Source organism: Leptodactylus fuscus, chromosome 3, assembly GCF_031893055.1.
Source record: "Leptodactylus fuscus isolate aLepFus1 chromosome 3, aLepFus1.hap2, whole genome shotgun sequence".
Classification (NCBI taxonomy): Eukaryota; Metazoa; Chordata; class Amphibia; order Anura; family Leptodactylidae; genus Leptodactylus; species Leptodactylus fuscus.
In genome coordinates, this window is record NC_134267.1 from 190246450 (window position 1) to 190264076 (window position 17627).

Sequence of the window (17627 nt, forward strand, 5' to 3'; positions counted from 1 at the left end):
GAAGGATGGGGGGGGGGGGGGGGGGGGGGGTTGGTCAGCATTTAATGTGTATGTTAGGACTTAGGACTTCTCGATATAAAGTTTAGCAGCCATCAAAACAATAGTAGGATAAAGCTGTTCATATAGATCCCAGCACAGTATGCAAATATTATAGATATATTCAACCCACGTTTACTACATCTACACCACCAACTTGTCACAGATATGAGAGACAGATGACCACATGGATAGTGTTAAAGATTGCTTTAAAGAGGCTCCATCATTGGGAAAAGTCATTTTTAACTAAGCACATACTTGAATAGCCTTTAGAAAGAAGATTCCACACCTACCTTTTGTATGTAAATTGTCTCAGTTTTTGAATGAGCCCGCTTTTATTCATATGCTAATTAGCCTCCTCCGTGCACCCCGGAAGCGTCTGTGTGCACTGTCTGCTAATCTCCATGTGTGTAAGAGCAGAGAGGCTGCGGTGCTGAGGACTCATCTCTCTGCTCTCATACACAGAGAATCACAGACACGACACTTTTGAAGTGCACAAAGAAGGCTCATTAGCATATGAATAAAAACAGACATTCAAAAACTACCGAGACAATTTACATACAAAAGGTAGGTGTGGAATAGACTTTCTAAAGGCTATGCAATAATGTGCTTAGCTGAAAAGACTTTTCCCAATGATAAAGCCCCTTTAATGTAATTACTGTATCTCATGGAACTGTAAGGCTATGTTCAGACATGGCATCTTTGTTGCAGATTTTCAACGTGAATCGAGGGGAAAAAAAACCCCAAAAAAACATTACCACACATGGTTTAAAGTGTTCCACATTTTATATACAGTGGAAATGATATATCAGGAGAACAGGGGTCTGCATCATCCATGTAAATGAAGCGCCACTGAGCTTGTGTGACTGCCACTCCATTCTCCAGACTTTCAGGCCCCTGTCCTCCTGATCACTAGAGGTCCCAGTGGTCGGCCCTCAGCAACACCTAATGGATAGGGGGTAAAGGTCTAACGGCACAATGGCCTTTTGAAGAGGACCTTTCACCATCTGGGGCACATATGGTTTAATACACTGCTAGAAAGCCGAAAGTGTGCAGAATTCAGCGCACTATATCGGTTTTCCCATTCTGTGCCTCCAGTGAAGAGCTACCGGTGCCGGTACCATAGTTCTACACTGTCAGAAGGGCATTTCTGACAGTCAGTAGCGTCTATTGCGCTGTACCTTACCGCCTGGGGATGACACTAAGCGGTGAGGAACACCCCCCCTGTACTCGTCTATGGGCAAGTACCGTCAGGACGCGGGGGGGTCCCTTTGTCCCTTACTCACTAGATGCTACTGTAAGGAAAGCTCTTCAGTGGGGGTACTGGTACCAGTACCGGCATCGGGGGGAAATTCAGTGCACTGTCAGCTTTCTAGCGGTGTATTAAACTGCATGTGCCCCAGATGGTGAAAGGTCCTTTTTAATATCAGTGGTGTCAAAATAAATAAATTATATATATATATATATATATATATATATATATATATATATATATATATATATATATATATATATATATATATATATATTTTTTTAATAAATACAGTGTGTTGTGTATAAAAGCCAATACAGACATTAATAGCAGTAACAATCTCATCTGGCACCTTTGGGTGAAAACCAGATGGCTTGCTACTGAGTTGTGTTAAAGAAATGACAAAGAAAATAGAAACTGTACAAAAACTAGGACACCAATCAAATGCATCAACAACAACTTTTCCAATTGACAAGACTCATGGTAGCCGAACTGTGGCCTAACTTAACGGGGTTCACCAACATGGCAGGTCAGCTTATTGGTGGGGTGCTGGCGTCAGACCACAGCCCCCACTCCCAATGTAATATATAGTTTAGCAAGCTACCGACAATTTTTAGACAAATTCTGTACAGTGACAACATACATCCTATGCTCTATATATACACACTACCAAAACAACATGACCAAAGTGTCTAAATACCTAATATGAGGTTTCTTGTGCTGGTATCTGGGAACACGTAATACTACTTCTACACAGACAACTACATACAGTGCTTATGGCAACAAGACAACTATGTTATAGATACCAGCCCCAAGCTAGACAATGTCACCAAGACAGGATGGCTTATATTCAATGTAATATAAAGAGCCAATGCTAAATCATGCCAAAATTACAGAACTGAGGATCAGCAATATATGAAGGTGAAGACATACCCGAACATATTAGTGATAGAATCCAGAAGGCCTCCTACGGCAGGCTGAGAGAGTCTCTTACTAGAGGGAGAGGGAGCACAGGAATAAACCAAGTGATCAGTATGGTCCAAAGCCAAAAACATCCAAGTTGTCAATACAATGACCCTAAAACGGACAAGGGCTCATCGGACAACATTCAGCTATCAGGCAAACCAACATGAAGGGTGAATGTATGAGAGGACTGTGCACGTTACAGTAAGACATCTACGTAATATGGTGGGTAAGAAGACACGGAGGTCAGTGGAAGAATGAAGACAGACATTGAATGAACAGACTATTTCTTGAAGTAGACTTCCAAGTCTTCAGACGAGATACCAAGATGCAAGGGTTAGTAAGTTACATATTTATTAGTGGGAGAACCAGAAGTGAAGTCTGTAAGTTGGTCATGCACAGCAGATGCCTGCCCGCCTGGTCAACTCCCTCACAAACATATGCACGTGCAGTAGTCATGCATCCATGTATATAGGGTGAGCAGGGAGACTAGGGACAACCCATTGAGAAAGATCTCTAGTAGCCACTTACCTGCAATGGAGGGAGGGGGGGGGGGGGAAATCTATATATAAGATTGGGAAGGTGAAGTCTGAATCTGTGACACTAGTTACATGACAACATGAGGTCACGTGATATTGGCCCAGTACAAAAATGGTTACTCTGTAGTTCAGGACCAGGCACATTTTTGGTTTTTTTTTGTATGTGCGATTTTGAGGGCGGTAACATTTTTATCAATTGCATTAGTAAACTAATTCCTGTGTCTTTTTTGGGCTTTATTTTTGTATGAGTTTTAATTTTTTTTTCTTTAATATGCAGGAAAATATAAACAAAAGTGGAAGGAAAATGTGTTTCACTTTTTTTTTTTTTTATTTAATAGCACAATGTGTGCTACTAAACTTTTTTTAAATAGATTTTCCTCTCCATTACAGTAATTTTTATTTTCCATGGTGTTGTCGAGGGTGGGGCTAGATCCTGTAATAAGGACATTTTATGGGCATATTTTCTGTATTTATTTTGCTTTCCTCTCTCTCTCTCTCTCTATATATATATATATCTATATATTTTTTTTTACCACTGTGTCCCCATAAGATCATAATAGACCTTTGGGGACAGATGATCACTCTTTTAGGGGGAGAGGAGGCAGTTTTTCCTTTTAATTGGGGCCGGCTCCCCGTTTGAGCAGCTACACGATTTTGTGCAGCTGCTGAAAACTGCAGGGATGTATCAGTACGTCCTTGCAGAACTAGACAACCACCTTCTGAACATTTATAGTGCAGGGGAGAACTGGAAGTTAGGATTGCAAATGTTGTTCTACTAGTTACAATCTACGACACTGAATGTGGTCATATAGATATCCAGCAAAACTGGATGACGATCAGGTCATAGCTGAAGCACTTGTGGATTGCAATCCAGTATCACTATTATTGGTTGTGATCTAGTTGTGCAACACAGGATGTCACACTACAAGTTACCATGCAGCCCTAGCCAAGCATAGCTAACTTTTTATAAGCCATGAACAAAAAAATAAATAAATAAAAAATTGTGGTTAGTGAAGTGCCAAAAAGATGAAACCCAAAAGGCAGAGTGTAGAAAATTCAGCATCCACAATCTTTTCATTACAGATATAAGATCCATGAGCTAAACAAAATGGAAGCACACGGCATCACACTTCTTAATACAAAATAATTCTTCCATCGCCAGATTGTTGGACTTCTTGGATTGAGAGAATTTCATTGAGTTTATCCAGATACATACACAAATTAAATTATGAGAATTAACATACCTTGTCATTCGTCCAGATACTGGAGGGGCGCTGGCATCCCCCAAGGGATCAGCATTATCATTCAATACCTCAATATCATCATCTCTGTAGGAGGGGAGGACAAATTGTTAGACAAGGAAATTCTATACCACATTATACCATCTAACACATTAACATATAACCAAAGCTAAAGTAGTTTGCTAAATAAAAGATTGTGCTGGACAAACACAAAAGAGGGTGGAATCTAAAATATGGATGGATATAAGCAGGAAGAGCTTGGAGGGGTTGTAAGGATGGCATTGTGTGTTGCTTGCGATTGTTATACACATAGCACTTCTCAACATCCTTCATGTAAGATTATTTTTGCAAGTCAATGTTTTTAACTAGCAAATTTTAAGATGTGAAAACAAATATAATCAAACCTATCTTTCAGCACCAGAATCTTAAGAGTATGTTCAAACAGAGCTGTTTTGCAGACAGAAAAAAATAAATAAATAAATAAATAAATCTACTGCAGAAATAAGGAAACTGACACTTTTTTTTTTTAAACCAGTCCATGGTCAAATAGTGTACAGTTCATGGTCATGTGATACAAACAACCCCTTTAATCTTACTTAGCAAGACCTGTACATTCAGGCCTATGTAGTGAGTGACCCTACTCAACGCTTATTCCCAGATACTTATTACTTTTCTCTGGGTCAGAATATATCTCCTGCCAAGCAGCAGCTCTCAACTGGATCCAATATCATCAACTTCATTAAACTTCGTCAATAAGACATAACACAGTCCAAACTGGTTTACTACACCGATTACTACACATAAACCCTGCCTCAGTCAAACTATTGCAGGTCATCTGCATAGAATGCTTTTCCTTCGTCCAACTCTCCATACCCAAATCCTTTAACATGAAGGCGTCTAATTGGTGGACTATGATTTGGTTCAGCGCAATGACCCAGCTAAACTTACCAAAACATGAAACTTATGGGAACCATGCTAGATCCTTTGGACTCATAACCCCAAGCACGACAAGATGGTCAACCAAGTTTTTTGTTTTTTTTTTCAAATTTAGAAGCTGTATAGTAACATATAAGCACAGTGTTTGCCAGAAAATATGTCAGAGTAGCAGGATATCAAATTAAGCATTACACAGGATTTTCCAGGCTCCACAGGCGGTTCTTATACAGATGACCTATGCATGGGACAGGCCATCAGTTTCTGACTGAGGGTTCAACACCCAAACCCACACTGATCAGCTTGACCTGGCGGTGGCTCTGCTCCCATTAATGTGACTGGAACACAGCTACAATACTCTGTGCCGCTGCAATTATTGGCCCTCTACTGGTCAGATACTATTACCTACCCTGGATAGTCATAAGTAAGAGAACACCTTGCTGGTGGTGGGGCACAAGGGAACCCCTTTACCTTAATGTCCTGTAGGCTAATAAATTATACTCACTGCTCCACAGTCACAGGTTCCTTGGCCGCTTCGGCCAGCTCTTTCTGTAGTCGGGCCTGTCTCCGTCTAAAAACAGTTTAAAATCAATGGTAAATACTACTGAAGTATCGTACAAGTGAAAAATCTAGTGTTGCAATTCTGACTGTCTGGGAGATTCAGTTTAAAAGAGTGGACACCCAATGGATATCCCATTATTATAATCCACTAGCTTTTACCCGCGACTTTGTCCGCAGAACCCCGACCCCTGCGGGACCCACCTGGAGCAGTGCGCAAGCTTGTTCCTTTGCCTTGTGTCCGCAACAGGCCCTTCCTACACCTGTGGGTCCATGGACCCTCGGGGCCCACCCTGCGGCCCGCTGGAACAGTTTACCTCCTGTCCCTCCTGGCGTCAGCCACCCCCCTTTCTCCCTACCCGCTTCCCCATGTGGTCACTCCTTCCTCCTACCCCGTGCCCCTTTGCCCCCCAGGAAATTGTGCAGGACACGCCGGACCTCTCAGAGAGGCCATGTTGGTGTGGCCGGACGATAACTCCGCCCACATAGAGAAGCGGCACCCAATCAGGTGAGCTTCGGAAAGAGCTGGGATGACGTCATCCAGGTCCTACAGCGTGCTAGGTCCTGCAGCGAATTGAACCATGAGAAGCACTGGGCACAGGAGTGAATTGCGGTGGTGTACGGGAATTCCATGTAGCCTATCGTTCAATCTGGGACCCAAAGTATGTATGTGTGCATTTTCAGACAAATCCGTTCACCCGTGTAGGTGCGATTGAGGAACAAACACATACTTTCACCTTTATAATATTAGTAGGATAGGATTGGATACATTCAGCACCGTTTTAGTCTGCCATTTTATAAGGTTCATGTGACCGTTGTTCTGGTCCTCCCATGGACCAGAACAACAGACACAACAGCAAAAAAGTGCACCATGTAAGGGGGGCAGTCTTCTCAAAGAGTTGGTCTTTTGATCATTTTCTCTAAAACAAGACTTTGCATGTTGCCTCCCCCCCCACTATGACATGCACAATGTCAAAAAAAAGTAAGGTGGTAGATAAGGAACCTTACTTTGAGTCCTTCTCATTTTCAGCATTGAGCCGATTGGCTTCCTGGGCTTTCTCTGCCATCCAGCGAGACACCAGCTCCTGGTTATCCTCTGTGGTTTTCCGCAGCTTCTCTTCTAGCGCATTAAAGGTGATCTGAAGCGCGTCGTACTCGTCCTTTAGGGTTTGGTTGACACGCTCCAACTCCTGTAATTTATTCCGTAAATCCTGACACTCTGTCTGCAGTTCGCTGATCGTGCGCTGATATTCCTCTATCCTGTGAGGTAGAGATTCTTAATGTTATTAGGATAGGACATCCTATACAAAAATCTAAATGTACACTTTGGCCAAGACTGGAAGTTTGTTTGTCTTTGCTCATGCCAAGAATCTTTAAGCACATAGGAAATAATTTAGCCATTCTACAGTAAGCTGATCCAATCCACAACCCTTATAGTCAATGTACATGGCCATATGTATCAGAAAAGTTTGTGTTGATACAATTAAAGGGGATGTCAGTGTCTGGGCTTAGGGGAAAAAAGTGCAAAGCTAAATTACTAGAACACAACCCAGGGACAAGAGTGGCATTGATAACTGATCCTGCTGCCTTTGAGCATCAGAATCAGATCTTCTCATTCAGGAGCTGACCACTATACAGTAGACAGTCTTCTTCCAGTATAGCAGTGGATCTACTTATTTATATAGCAGCAACATATTCCGCAGCGCTTTACTGATATTATCATTGCAGCTCTGCTCCTATTAGCGGATTGGAGAAGTGATGCTTCCAACCCTCTAAATCTCTATAGCTTCTGGCAGCTGATCGGTGAGGGGTCCAACATCTGGATTATCATGATAAAGGTTTTTTTTTGGCTTCCTCAGGCATTTAAGAACTCCCCAACGTCAAACACACAGAAAAGAGCCAATACAAAGTGTTATCCTTAAGGCACCGAGGCAGACAAAAGCCCAGCCGTGACTACCATCCAAGATAAGACAAACTTTGATGCTGCACATGTCAGAAGTCATGGTCAATAGCATCAGCAGTACCTATGGTGTTTTACAGTGGGAGAGGGCTCTGACTGGTGTGAATAGGGACCTGCCAAGATTCCATGGGTGTAACAAAAGGTGCACTATGCCTTCCCATCTCCAAAAGGCCTGTCAATGTATTACAGAACATTATGTAAAAGATTAAGAATTATGTTTTGAAGATAATTTAACCAACTTCTAGTGTGGTTTATATATACTCTGTCATCTGCATGGTGCAGGAAGACGAGGAGTCTTTCTTGTTCCTTGGGTTACACCTGTTTGCTTATATTGTAGAATTTGTGGAAAGAAGATCCAAGAACAGGTTCTCAATCATTATAACAAAAATGCAGCTAACCTGAGCTGGTCCCTTCTATCCAGGGTGCCTCTAGAGGTTACATTGACTAGGGTAACTACACGCGGTGTCTGGTATAGTTAATCTGAAGGCTGTAGACATCTATCAGCAGGAGTATAGGTGAGAAACTGTCATAAGGATACAATCAGGTGACTCTCGGGGCAGTAAAGTGCATATGAATTGTGAAATAACCACAATAAATAGAAGGCCAGGAGGAACGTGCAAGAGGAAAAAAAAAACTCAAAATGGTAGAACATAAAATACTGCTAGAGAGGCTTCTACTCACGTTTCCTTGTTGGCCTGGATCTCTTTGTCTTTCTGCTGCATCAGATTGTTTAGTTCTATCACTGTCTGTGCGAGCTGAGGAGGGAGGGACATGGGGATTTACTGACAGCACACAGAAAACAGATCGAAAATGATAGCTTGAATAGTCATTCTCCCTGCAGCTACACAGAACTATTACAGTTAAACAAGTCCAATCTGTGTTATTGGCCTGACAGGCAAAAAACAACAGACACAACATACTACTGCTGTAAAAGAGTGTTTATGTGAACAGTAATATTAAAGCACACACCATAACAAAAACTGGCTCACCTCCAGAATAGAGAAGAACTAAACATAAGGCTGGTCATACACATTACATAGCTGTCGCTGAACCCACAGTCATCTGGCTGGTATATCCCTCAACCCCCCTACTCATACACATGCACAGTTGAATGGAAAAATAGGAAACAGCCACAACCAGACATCTTCCATAAAGGAATTACCTCTCCACGTTTTTTATGAAGATCAGTCAACTCTTCCTGGTGCTTTATCCTCATCTGAGCCATATCCTGTAGTATAGCGTCATGTCGCATCCCATCTGGGCCTGGGCTAAAAGAATGAACAGAGATCATACAAATTACCAAAGGTCTTATCAAAGTATTTTCATTCATTCCCAAACTAGGACCAAAGTTAAAAACAGAGCAGGAGACTGAAAGCCTAAGGACTCTTTCATATCCATTCATTTGAATGGGTTCGAAAGATGTCCAGCCGTGAGCGCCGGTGAGCGTTTTATGCTCTCTGCCGCTAAACAGTTGTTTTTTTTTAAAAAAAAAAAACCGGACACAGAGTCGGACATGCAGTATTCTGTGTCTGGTTTAAAAAAAAAAAAAATGTTTTGCGGCAGAGAGCATAAAACGCTCACCGGTGTTCACAGCCGAACCCGGTCTTACAGGTTTCCATCTTCTGCAAGCAGACGGAAACCTGAAAACGGAGTCCGGGCGCTAGTGTGAACCCAGCGTCAGATGGTTTGGATGAGCGCTGCAACCTCTGCCCTGAATACCAGGCACAGTGCTGTACATGGTGTAGGGGCAGTGTTTGGTAATGCAGATCAGCAATTACATCAAATGTCACTAACTCTGCATACAACTTAGTCTCATTTATTTGAGAATGTGATTCTGGACCAAAACGTAATGTATTTTAAAAATATTGCTGCTTTTTGCCTGAAAAACCTCTAATATTCCAGCCACTAGGAATCTCCCTTGTAGGTAATTTACAGCTAAATTTCTGTTGCTAGGCTAGTTTAATGTACCATATATACTCGAGTATAAGCCAAATTTTTCAGCACAGGCGCAATATTTTTCTATGACCAGGCGCAATAGTAATGTATAGAATCTCCCATAAAATAGTGAGGGGGAAAAAAAACAAAAAACAGAAGCTTTAAAAACATATGCAATAAAAAAAATAAAGTAAATAAAATTCCCGAATCCCTTTTTCCCTAGAATACATATAAAAGTAGAAAACGACTGTGAAACACAAACACATTAGGTATCCCTGTGTCTGAAAGTGCCCGGTCCACTGAATATAGGGGGATCTGCAGTGCTCCTGTTCCGTCGGGAAGTGGTTAATAACAGCACTGCAGATACCCTATATTCCACGTGGGGGGAAAACAACAAAACCCAGTCCTCAAGCTCAGGGAAGGGGCAGACAGACAACCAAAACACCCCCTCCCCTTCCCCAGCACCTACTGCATCCAAAAACTCCGACCATTTTCATTTTTGAAATTTTCCAGTAGCTGCTGCATCCCCCCCCCAGGCTTATACTCGAGTCAATAAGTTTTCCCATTTTATTTGTGGTAAAATTAAGGGCCTCGGCTTATACTCGAGTATATATGGTACATAGATGTGAGATAGATTGTTCTTGTTCTGTCTTCACAAACACAGTCAATGGAGAGTGTGTGTGTGTGTGTGTGTGTGTGTGTGTATGTATATATTGTGTGGGTGGGTGGGGTTCCCCTCACACCCTCCATAAGTCTGCAAACTGTTGCTTTGTGCAAATGACTGAAGACTCTGCAGATCTCACAGTTTACACTGTAAGATAAGTCTTCTACATAATTGTATTTACTTCTAGTTGTTTGTGTGGTTACAGATTAGGTATTATTCACAGACAACAAGCAGATTTCCCAATTGTGCTTATTCCCCCCCCCCCCTTCCCTGTCCTATTGTGGAATTGAATATCCTGAATATCCCTTTAAGTTCAGCCATGTTTACTTTTTTAACACTTTTTTTCTCCAACAACATAAAATAGACAAACCCCGAGTAGACATACTGCATTCACAAAGCTTTCTATCTGTCTCTTACTTCTTGACTAACTACTTAATGTATTTGCAATGACAAAGAAGGCAGCAAGAATACAACCAATACAACCAACACTTACAATGGTAAAGTTCAATAAAGGTTTTTTTTTTAAAAAAAACCTTCAAGTCTTCAGTTCTTATGGTTAATAAACAGCTAATGTCTGGCAATACACATAACTTTATGATACTTGTCCCTTGCTGTACCTGACGTCATGGCGGTTCTGCTCATATTTTTCGGCTTGTAGCTTTTCAGCCAACACAGATTGAAGGTCAGACTTTTCAAGCAACCTGTTATCTGTAAAGAGAATACAAAAGCAATTAACAGAAGAGGAATCCTCTGTGCCCGGGGGATCTGGAGGCAGAAATGGCAACTCTGTGCCCTTGACCTATACCTCACTGCCAGGAGAAGTCAATACCATCCATAACACAAAGTGGTGGTGTAACAGATGCTCACAAATCTCATGCTTCACATCACAGGGAGGGTCTAAACACACTCCTATACTGTTGTAGGGGCAGTTGGCAAAAATATGCAATTATATAGCGGAAGATGAAACACCTATAAATGTGTGCAATGATAACTGTGGTTGTCTCAGGACATGGGGCATTGCAGGCTATATACAGACATCACTGTACAATGAGAAACAATAAGGGGAAGTATCTATAGAAAGTCACATACTATTCTGTCAATACTCAATGATAACTATTCTGTAAACTGAAGTTCATTTTCTTAGAATCGAATGCTTTTGCAGCTGCAACATTTTTTGTTCTAGAAATTTTAATTTGGCACAAACTATTTTTTGTTGTGGTTTTCTTAACAGTGGAAAAAAAAACTGTGTGTTCCTAAATATTGGCACAACAATGAGTCATGAGAATATACTCTAAGGATATGTTCACATGGAGGAATACAAGTAGACTTCCACCTCGCACACGCTACATGCCCTGTGTATGTCGTCTTGTCCGGCCACAATTCTCTCTCTTTCCCCCAGAAGTGTACTGGGAATTGTGAATTAGAAGCTCAGACAATAAGGCGAGATTTATAGTGTGGGGATCATAACCAAATTCCACAATAACTTTAGTGACAAAATAATGCTAGGTTCACACTAGCGTTCCAGTTTCCGTAAGAGAGACTTTCCCAGATTCTGCTGGATTCAATATAAAAATGGGTGAACTGGCTGGAAACCCGGCAGACCCCATTATAGTCTTTGGGGTCCACAAGTGCGCAGGGTCACCATCCAAAGGCTGGAAACCCAAACACTAGTGTGAACCTAGTGGAGCCCGCTAATAAGTTCAGTGAGAGCTAAGGCAAGTTTTCACCTAGAAATCATAAAGGCTAATTCAAGCGTCCATATTAAGGATGTACTACAATTTATAATCCCATCCTGTCTGTGAGTCTTATGATCCAAAGGGCTCGTTCACACTGGGCAAGAGTGGGCAGATTTTGGTGCGGAATTCGCCTCAAAATCCGCCCCCTCACAATAGAGGTCTATGTAGACCGCTAGTGGTTTGTTACCACTAGCGGAAAAAAGCAGCTGCCATTTCTTCAGGCAGATTCTGCGGCTGATTCAGCCCCGGCGTCCGCCTCGCGACAGCACCCTCTGAACTAGGCCCATTCATTTGGGCCTTATCCGGAGGGGAAAGCCACGACGGAATTGGTTCATGTGGAATCCCTGTTTCAACTAGCCCTAATACGGTCTACATTTCCACCTTCTTGACTAACCCTCATTCTCTATGTTTTCCAAAAAAACAAAACAAAAAAAAAAACCCACCCCTTTGTGTCAAATAGCATATGTCCAAAATAAGACAGAAAAGTGGGGCCAATGATACAAGGAGAGGACTAGATGGGTATGATCTACATCTACTGTCCTCATCTGACCACTTCAAGGGGATAACCACCTGTAAAGTTTACACAAAACCACCTTATACAGCATAAAAAAACCTAAAGTGAATATAACAGTAGAAACACATAGATATTCTGCTTTGTGCCATCAGTAGCTCTTCTAGCATCATATAGCTCTGAACAGGAAATAAGTCTCTGGCCATGTAAACCATAAAGGAAGCCATATCTATGCACAACAGGCAGCTAAAGAGACATCACAGCCATGACACCAGACAGAATTGATCTGCCTACCTATACAGGACTATGTATCAGCTCAGTATTTAGCATTACGATTTATAAGCCAAATACCAATCACAACACACCCGTGTGAAAGTGGCCTCAGGGTAACTCACATACAGATTTTGGTCCATGTACACACAGATCCAAAATAAAGCATGAAGGGTCATAAGAAATTACAGATCCTGTGCGGCGGAGGAATCCATCTCCTTCTCATCTCCTTCACACAGCTTTGAAAAAGAATCCATTTGAGGCAGATACAACTGGAAGGACTTTTCGTGCAGTCATGTGAATACTGTCCTAATCAGGAGCATCTTAGAAGTAGTTACTTGGCTCATTCTTCGGCTGGATTTCCTCAGTACTTTGCAGGTCAGAACTGGACTATCAGGCACAAATAAAAGGAACCAATAAAAAAAAAAAAAAAAAGTTTTTCTAAAAATTTATAATGGACTTTAGTGGTTGAAATAGGGAAAAAAAAATGGTCCCTAAGAACAGGAACTTTCCACCACAGAGAATTATGATCATACTGCTAGGATCCCTAGGCCTCAAAGACAAAGGCTGCAGTCTCTGCAGGCACAGGGGGGCGATTTACTGAACTTAGAAGGGTTGTCCAGTTCATTTATGTTGATCACTCAGGCCTCATGCTCATGACCGTATTCCATCTGGAAAACACCGTCCATGTGTGGGCCATATTTCCTGGGCTGACAAAGGCCCTGACTCGTAGTCAGCTATCAATGTGACATATGGAGTTTGAATAAAGTTCATTTGAGCAGTGGTCAATCCAAGAAACATGGCTGACACATGGACTGCGTTTCTCAGGGCAAGCACAGCCATATGAAACCAGTCTTAATGGTATGGCAGCCAGTTCACATCTTGTTTTTCACATAAATTTAGTTATATAAGTGCTTCTCACTATAATAGCCTCCTGTGCATGTCCTCTGTCTTTAATGCTCAGTCAGAGAAGCCCTGTCCCAAAAGCGCCATAGTCTAATACAAGGACCAGCATAGAGCCAGGAGTGGAGCTGCCTGTCCTGTTATTTCAGATGTGACAGCAGGAATAAGAGCAACCATGATGATAGGCAGTTACTGAAACTCCCCCAATCTGCAGCCAAGGAAAGCTCTTAACACACGTGGAGTAGTGCAGTAAGAGCTAAAATGTTAGGTGGCGGATGTATGGGAGGGCAGGCAACGCACGTTGGCACAACACTGATTATGCAGACTGCCACCTGCCATTGCTGTGATAGAAAAAGCTGACCTTACAGTGGTTAGGCAATAGGAGCACCCCGAAAAATGTAGCCTGAGACCTATGGGAGAGGTTGTATAATCTATGTATAATACAGAATATATACAATAGGATACATTGCAGTCTTTTGTCAAAGGTACATGATTAGAGCAGAACCGACGCAGAGCAGCTGTTTTTCAGGGCAAGGGCCCACCTAGCGAGCCACAGCCAAAAAATACTGCAGTGGTAATGCATTGGTTTTCCCGGCAGCGGTTTTCACAGAAACTCCATAAAGTTTTCATCTGAAGACTTTCTGCCCCTATTATACCTACAGAAACCCTGCCATTCTCCGTTTTTGAAATCCCAGCATTTCTGAGGCTGATTTTTTTCTGTAATGTGTGAATGGGACTAGCCAGAACCTTATCCATTTTGCAGAAACTGTAAAACAATGTTTTGGTTTTTTTTTTGTTGCGCCCATAATGCTGCATTTCCACAATGTGGGGTTTCGGTCTCAAAAAGGAATTTCTATTACTCAAATTTAGAGGATGACTGCTGGGGAATGGTTTTTTCCTTCATTGGAAGAACCCTGGAACAGATTTCAGACATCACAGCAACACAGATCGTCACCTGTAAAGTCATTTCTGCTCTTTAAAATTGGTTTTGTGCATCAAACTGAGTACAATATAAAAGAAACTAAAACTAATTAACAGTGCTGCTTAGGGGCCAATAATAGGGATAGAAACTAGGGCAGTGAAAGAGTCAGTCAGAAAAGTTACTTACTGGCTTCAAAGTAGGGTTAGCAATATGATTAGATTTACTTTTATAATACAGTCATTAATATTGTATAATTAATTTTATGTATAGTTTGTTGTATATTTACTTCCATAGGACTCAATCACTGGCCTTTTAACGAATTAGAAAATCTTTACTGCTTCTGACTGAGCATGGCTGTCAGCCACTTATTAAGGAGTCGGAGGCTGAGTAAAAATAGAGGCGTCATAGTCAGTGGTTTGGCCGACCAGCTGAATTCTAAATGAGGGTAAAATCCTGATCTCAGGATTGCTGGAGGTCTCAGAACCCCCAACTAACAGCTATATATACTCTGCTCCCAGCCCATCATCCACGCACAGACAAGAAGCAGGGCTTCAGGATTACCTAGAAATCTGCTCACCCTCTATACTTCAGTGGACAGGTCACATATCTATTCCTGCAGTATACACTATATTCCTGCAGTATGACACTATATTCCAGTATGAAACTTCATAAACAGCCTTTACCTGGCTCTGTACACAGCTATTACACATTAGTGTACAGATCCCAAGTCACGCAGTCATTCATGCAGTATACTCCAGGGGTACATGACTCCCGGTAAACTGGAATTACCCGGCAATCTGTAGGCAACCATTTCCTGCTTCTTTATATACCTATTACACATCAGCAGACAGATCATAGGGCACACATGTCCCTCCTGCAGTATTCACCAGGGTACATGAATCTTGGTCCCCAACCATTACCTGGTTCTGTATACACCTATTATACATCAGTGGTCAGATCACACATATCCCTTCTTGCTGTATACCCCAAGGGTATATGAGGCTTAGGTTCACACCTGTGTCTGGTCTCCGTTTGAGGTTCCCATCCCTGAATCCACTTAAAAAACGCAGAGGGAAAAGTCCTGCAAGCAGGATTTTTCTCTCCACATTTTACCAGCTTTTGTCGGGAAGACGATATTATAGTCTATAGGTTTTCGCTTTTTTTTTTCCTGTTTGTGTAGTTCCCAAGCAGACTCCACAAATGGAAACTCAAATGTAGATGTAAACCTAGTATTCGTAATCAGAAATTACCTGGTCCTGTATACCACTAATACATATCAGTGGATGTCACAGACACACACATGTAATCTGATATTGTACTCCAGGCGTACATGGCTCTGCGTAAGCAGGCATTACTTGGCGATCTGTACGCAGCCATCACACATATGTCACACATCACACACGCTCCCCGCTGTAGTATACCCCAGGGGTACACAGGACACTTACACTGTAAGATGAGCTCCTCAAACGCCTGCCTTTGCTCCCGATCTCTCCTCCTCAGCTCCCGGGAGATGTGCACCTTCCATCCAGGGAAGGCCCCTGCCCTACAGCTGGCAGCCATAGTGGTGCTGAGTGCCCTGTGCCCAGCCTTGCTCTCACATGGTGCTGTCAGATCCCCAGTGCTGGCCCTGCTGCTGACTAGTAGACATGTATGTACAGCGCCCCCTTCAGCCCCCTATATGTATGTACTGCTCATCTATGTAACATGTACACGCCCAGCTCCCTGTTGCTACATAGAACTAGGTCCTGGAAAGCCGCAATGTGTAACCCAGGTCCCCGCCCGTGCGACTTCCGTCTGTCCGGCAGCTCAGTCCTCAGCCTCCCGCTCCTCTACCCTTCTCCACACTCTTTGATCAGGCTTCTACCACAGAAAGCTGCTTTATCCGACATAGCCGCGCGTCCCAAGCTCCATACACTCCATGGCGCACACGGATGACGTCAAATATGTGCGACCCCGGCCGCAAATTGCAGGCAGGGGTGTATTCATTCAAATTAGCGCGTGCACCATGGCCGGAAATGCTGGGCCTACTGCTCTTAATGGCGTCAGGTGCAAACTCAATCAATTTGAGTCAGCCAGACGGCGGTCAGGGTCATCAGGTGACTATGCAGCCCAGCGGCCATGTTGTGGCTGGCACAAGCCGTGGATGTCGTAAGAGACGTCAGGTGACCTGCGTGTGGTCATACCACGTGATGTGTTCTAGAGTTGCCATACTGATGTAGTAATAATCTGGAGGAAGTCGCAGATGAACTCATTTTTTTCCAAGAATTTCTTTATTACATGTTTAAGATAAATATGTCACCAAGGTTATGTTGTCCTATGAGGAAAGACATTGGTACAGATAAAGTATTGAGAATAAGTCAGAATAAGATATGTAGGCAGCCTCAATATAAGAAATACTGAAACTGCATCAGAGTTCTGGGCTAATTCACAGACAAAAAAACAGCCATACCTGCTTTACATTTCATTTTCTAAGACCAGGTTCACATTGTGCGTTGGTGTCTACTGAAGTAATCCGTTTTTTTCATGGATTTTTAGCATTTGGAGCATTTCAGCCGTGTATCCGCTCTTTTGGACGGAGACAAAAGTTAGATTTGTAGCACTTTTGCTCTATCCAAAAATAAGGATACAGATATTGAGGTCTATGGAAGACAGACACAAACAGATTGCCCTCTTCAATCTTCTGTGGTCATGCTGGAAAAAACAACAACCCGTATTCGCCAAAAACACACTTTTATAACAGAACTGTCAATAACAACAAATACATTGTTTGTTTTTTTGTTCTTTGTTTTTTTTTTATCTACTCACAATAGGCAGACACCCAGCACAGATGTGAACATAGCCTAAGAGTTGGTTCACTTCTGCATTTGGTAATCCGTTTGGGGAGTTCTCATGGGGACCCCCCCGAACGGACTACCGAATGCACTGGCAAGCGGTGTGTAGTGAAAGCACACTGATCCCCATAGTGGGGTCCAAAACCATCAGAGCAGTGTGAGGGAAACTGAGGGGGCTTATGAGAAGAGACTAGAAAACTCTGAGGATTTCTGGAACACCACCCACAGCCGCCAGAGGGTCTCGAACTTAGAGGGAGCAGATGAATCTTCTGCGACAAGAATCTCCATCCTCCTCATGAGAAGGAACTCTTGGAGCCATTCCATCAATGAGAGGGTTCTAGTGCTTCGCAAGTGATGTGGGATAACCGTCCTA

General features: G+C 42.5%; 1 protein-coding gene across 3 annotated transcripts in view; it reads right to left on the reverse strand.

Annotated features, from left to right (window-relative positions):
* The window catches only part of ATG16L1 (autophagy related 16 like 1), a 31337-nt gene extending 14862 nt beyond the window's left edge, over positions 1-16475 (reverse strand). The window contains exons 1-8 of one of the 3 annotated variants that reach the window (XM_075268923.1): positions 15869-16475; positions 10699-10789; positions 8645-8750; positions 8164-8237; positions 6531-6782; positions 5470-5535; positions 4035-4118; positions 2222-2281 (exon numbers count right to left, since the gene is read on the reverse strand). In XM_075268923.1, the coding sequence (XP_075125024.1) occupies positions 2222-2281; positions 4035-4118; positions 5470-5535; positions 6531-6782; positions 8164-8237; positions 8645-8750; positions 10699-10789; positions 15869-15983 (848 nt within the window). In that variant the 5' untranslated portion in view covers positions 15984-16475. The remainder of the gene's footprint in view (positions 1-2221; positions 2282-4034; positions 4119-5469; positions 5536-6530; positions 6783-8163; positions 8238-8644; positions 8751-10698; positions 10790-15868) is intronic. The other 2 variants (XM_075268924.1, XM_075268926.1) reach the window with 2 other exon arrangements.
* Positions 16476-17627: the final 1152 nt, after the last annotated feature.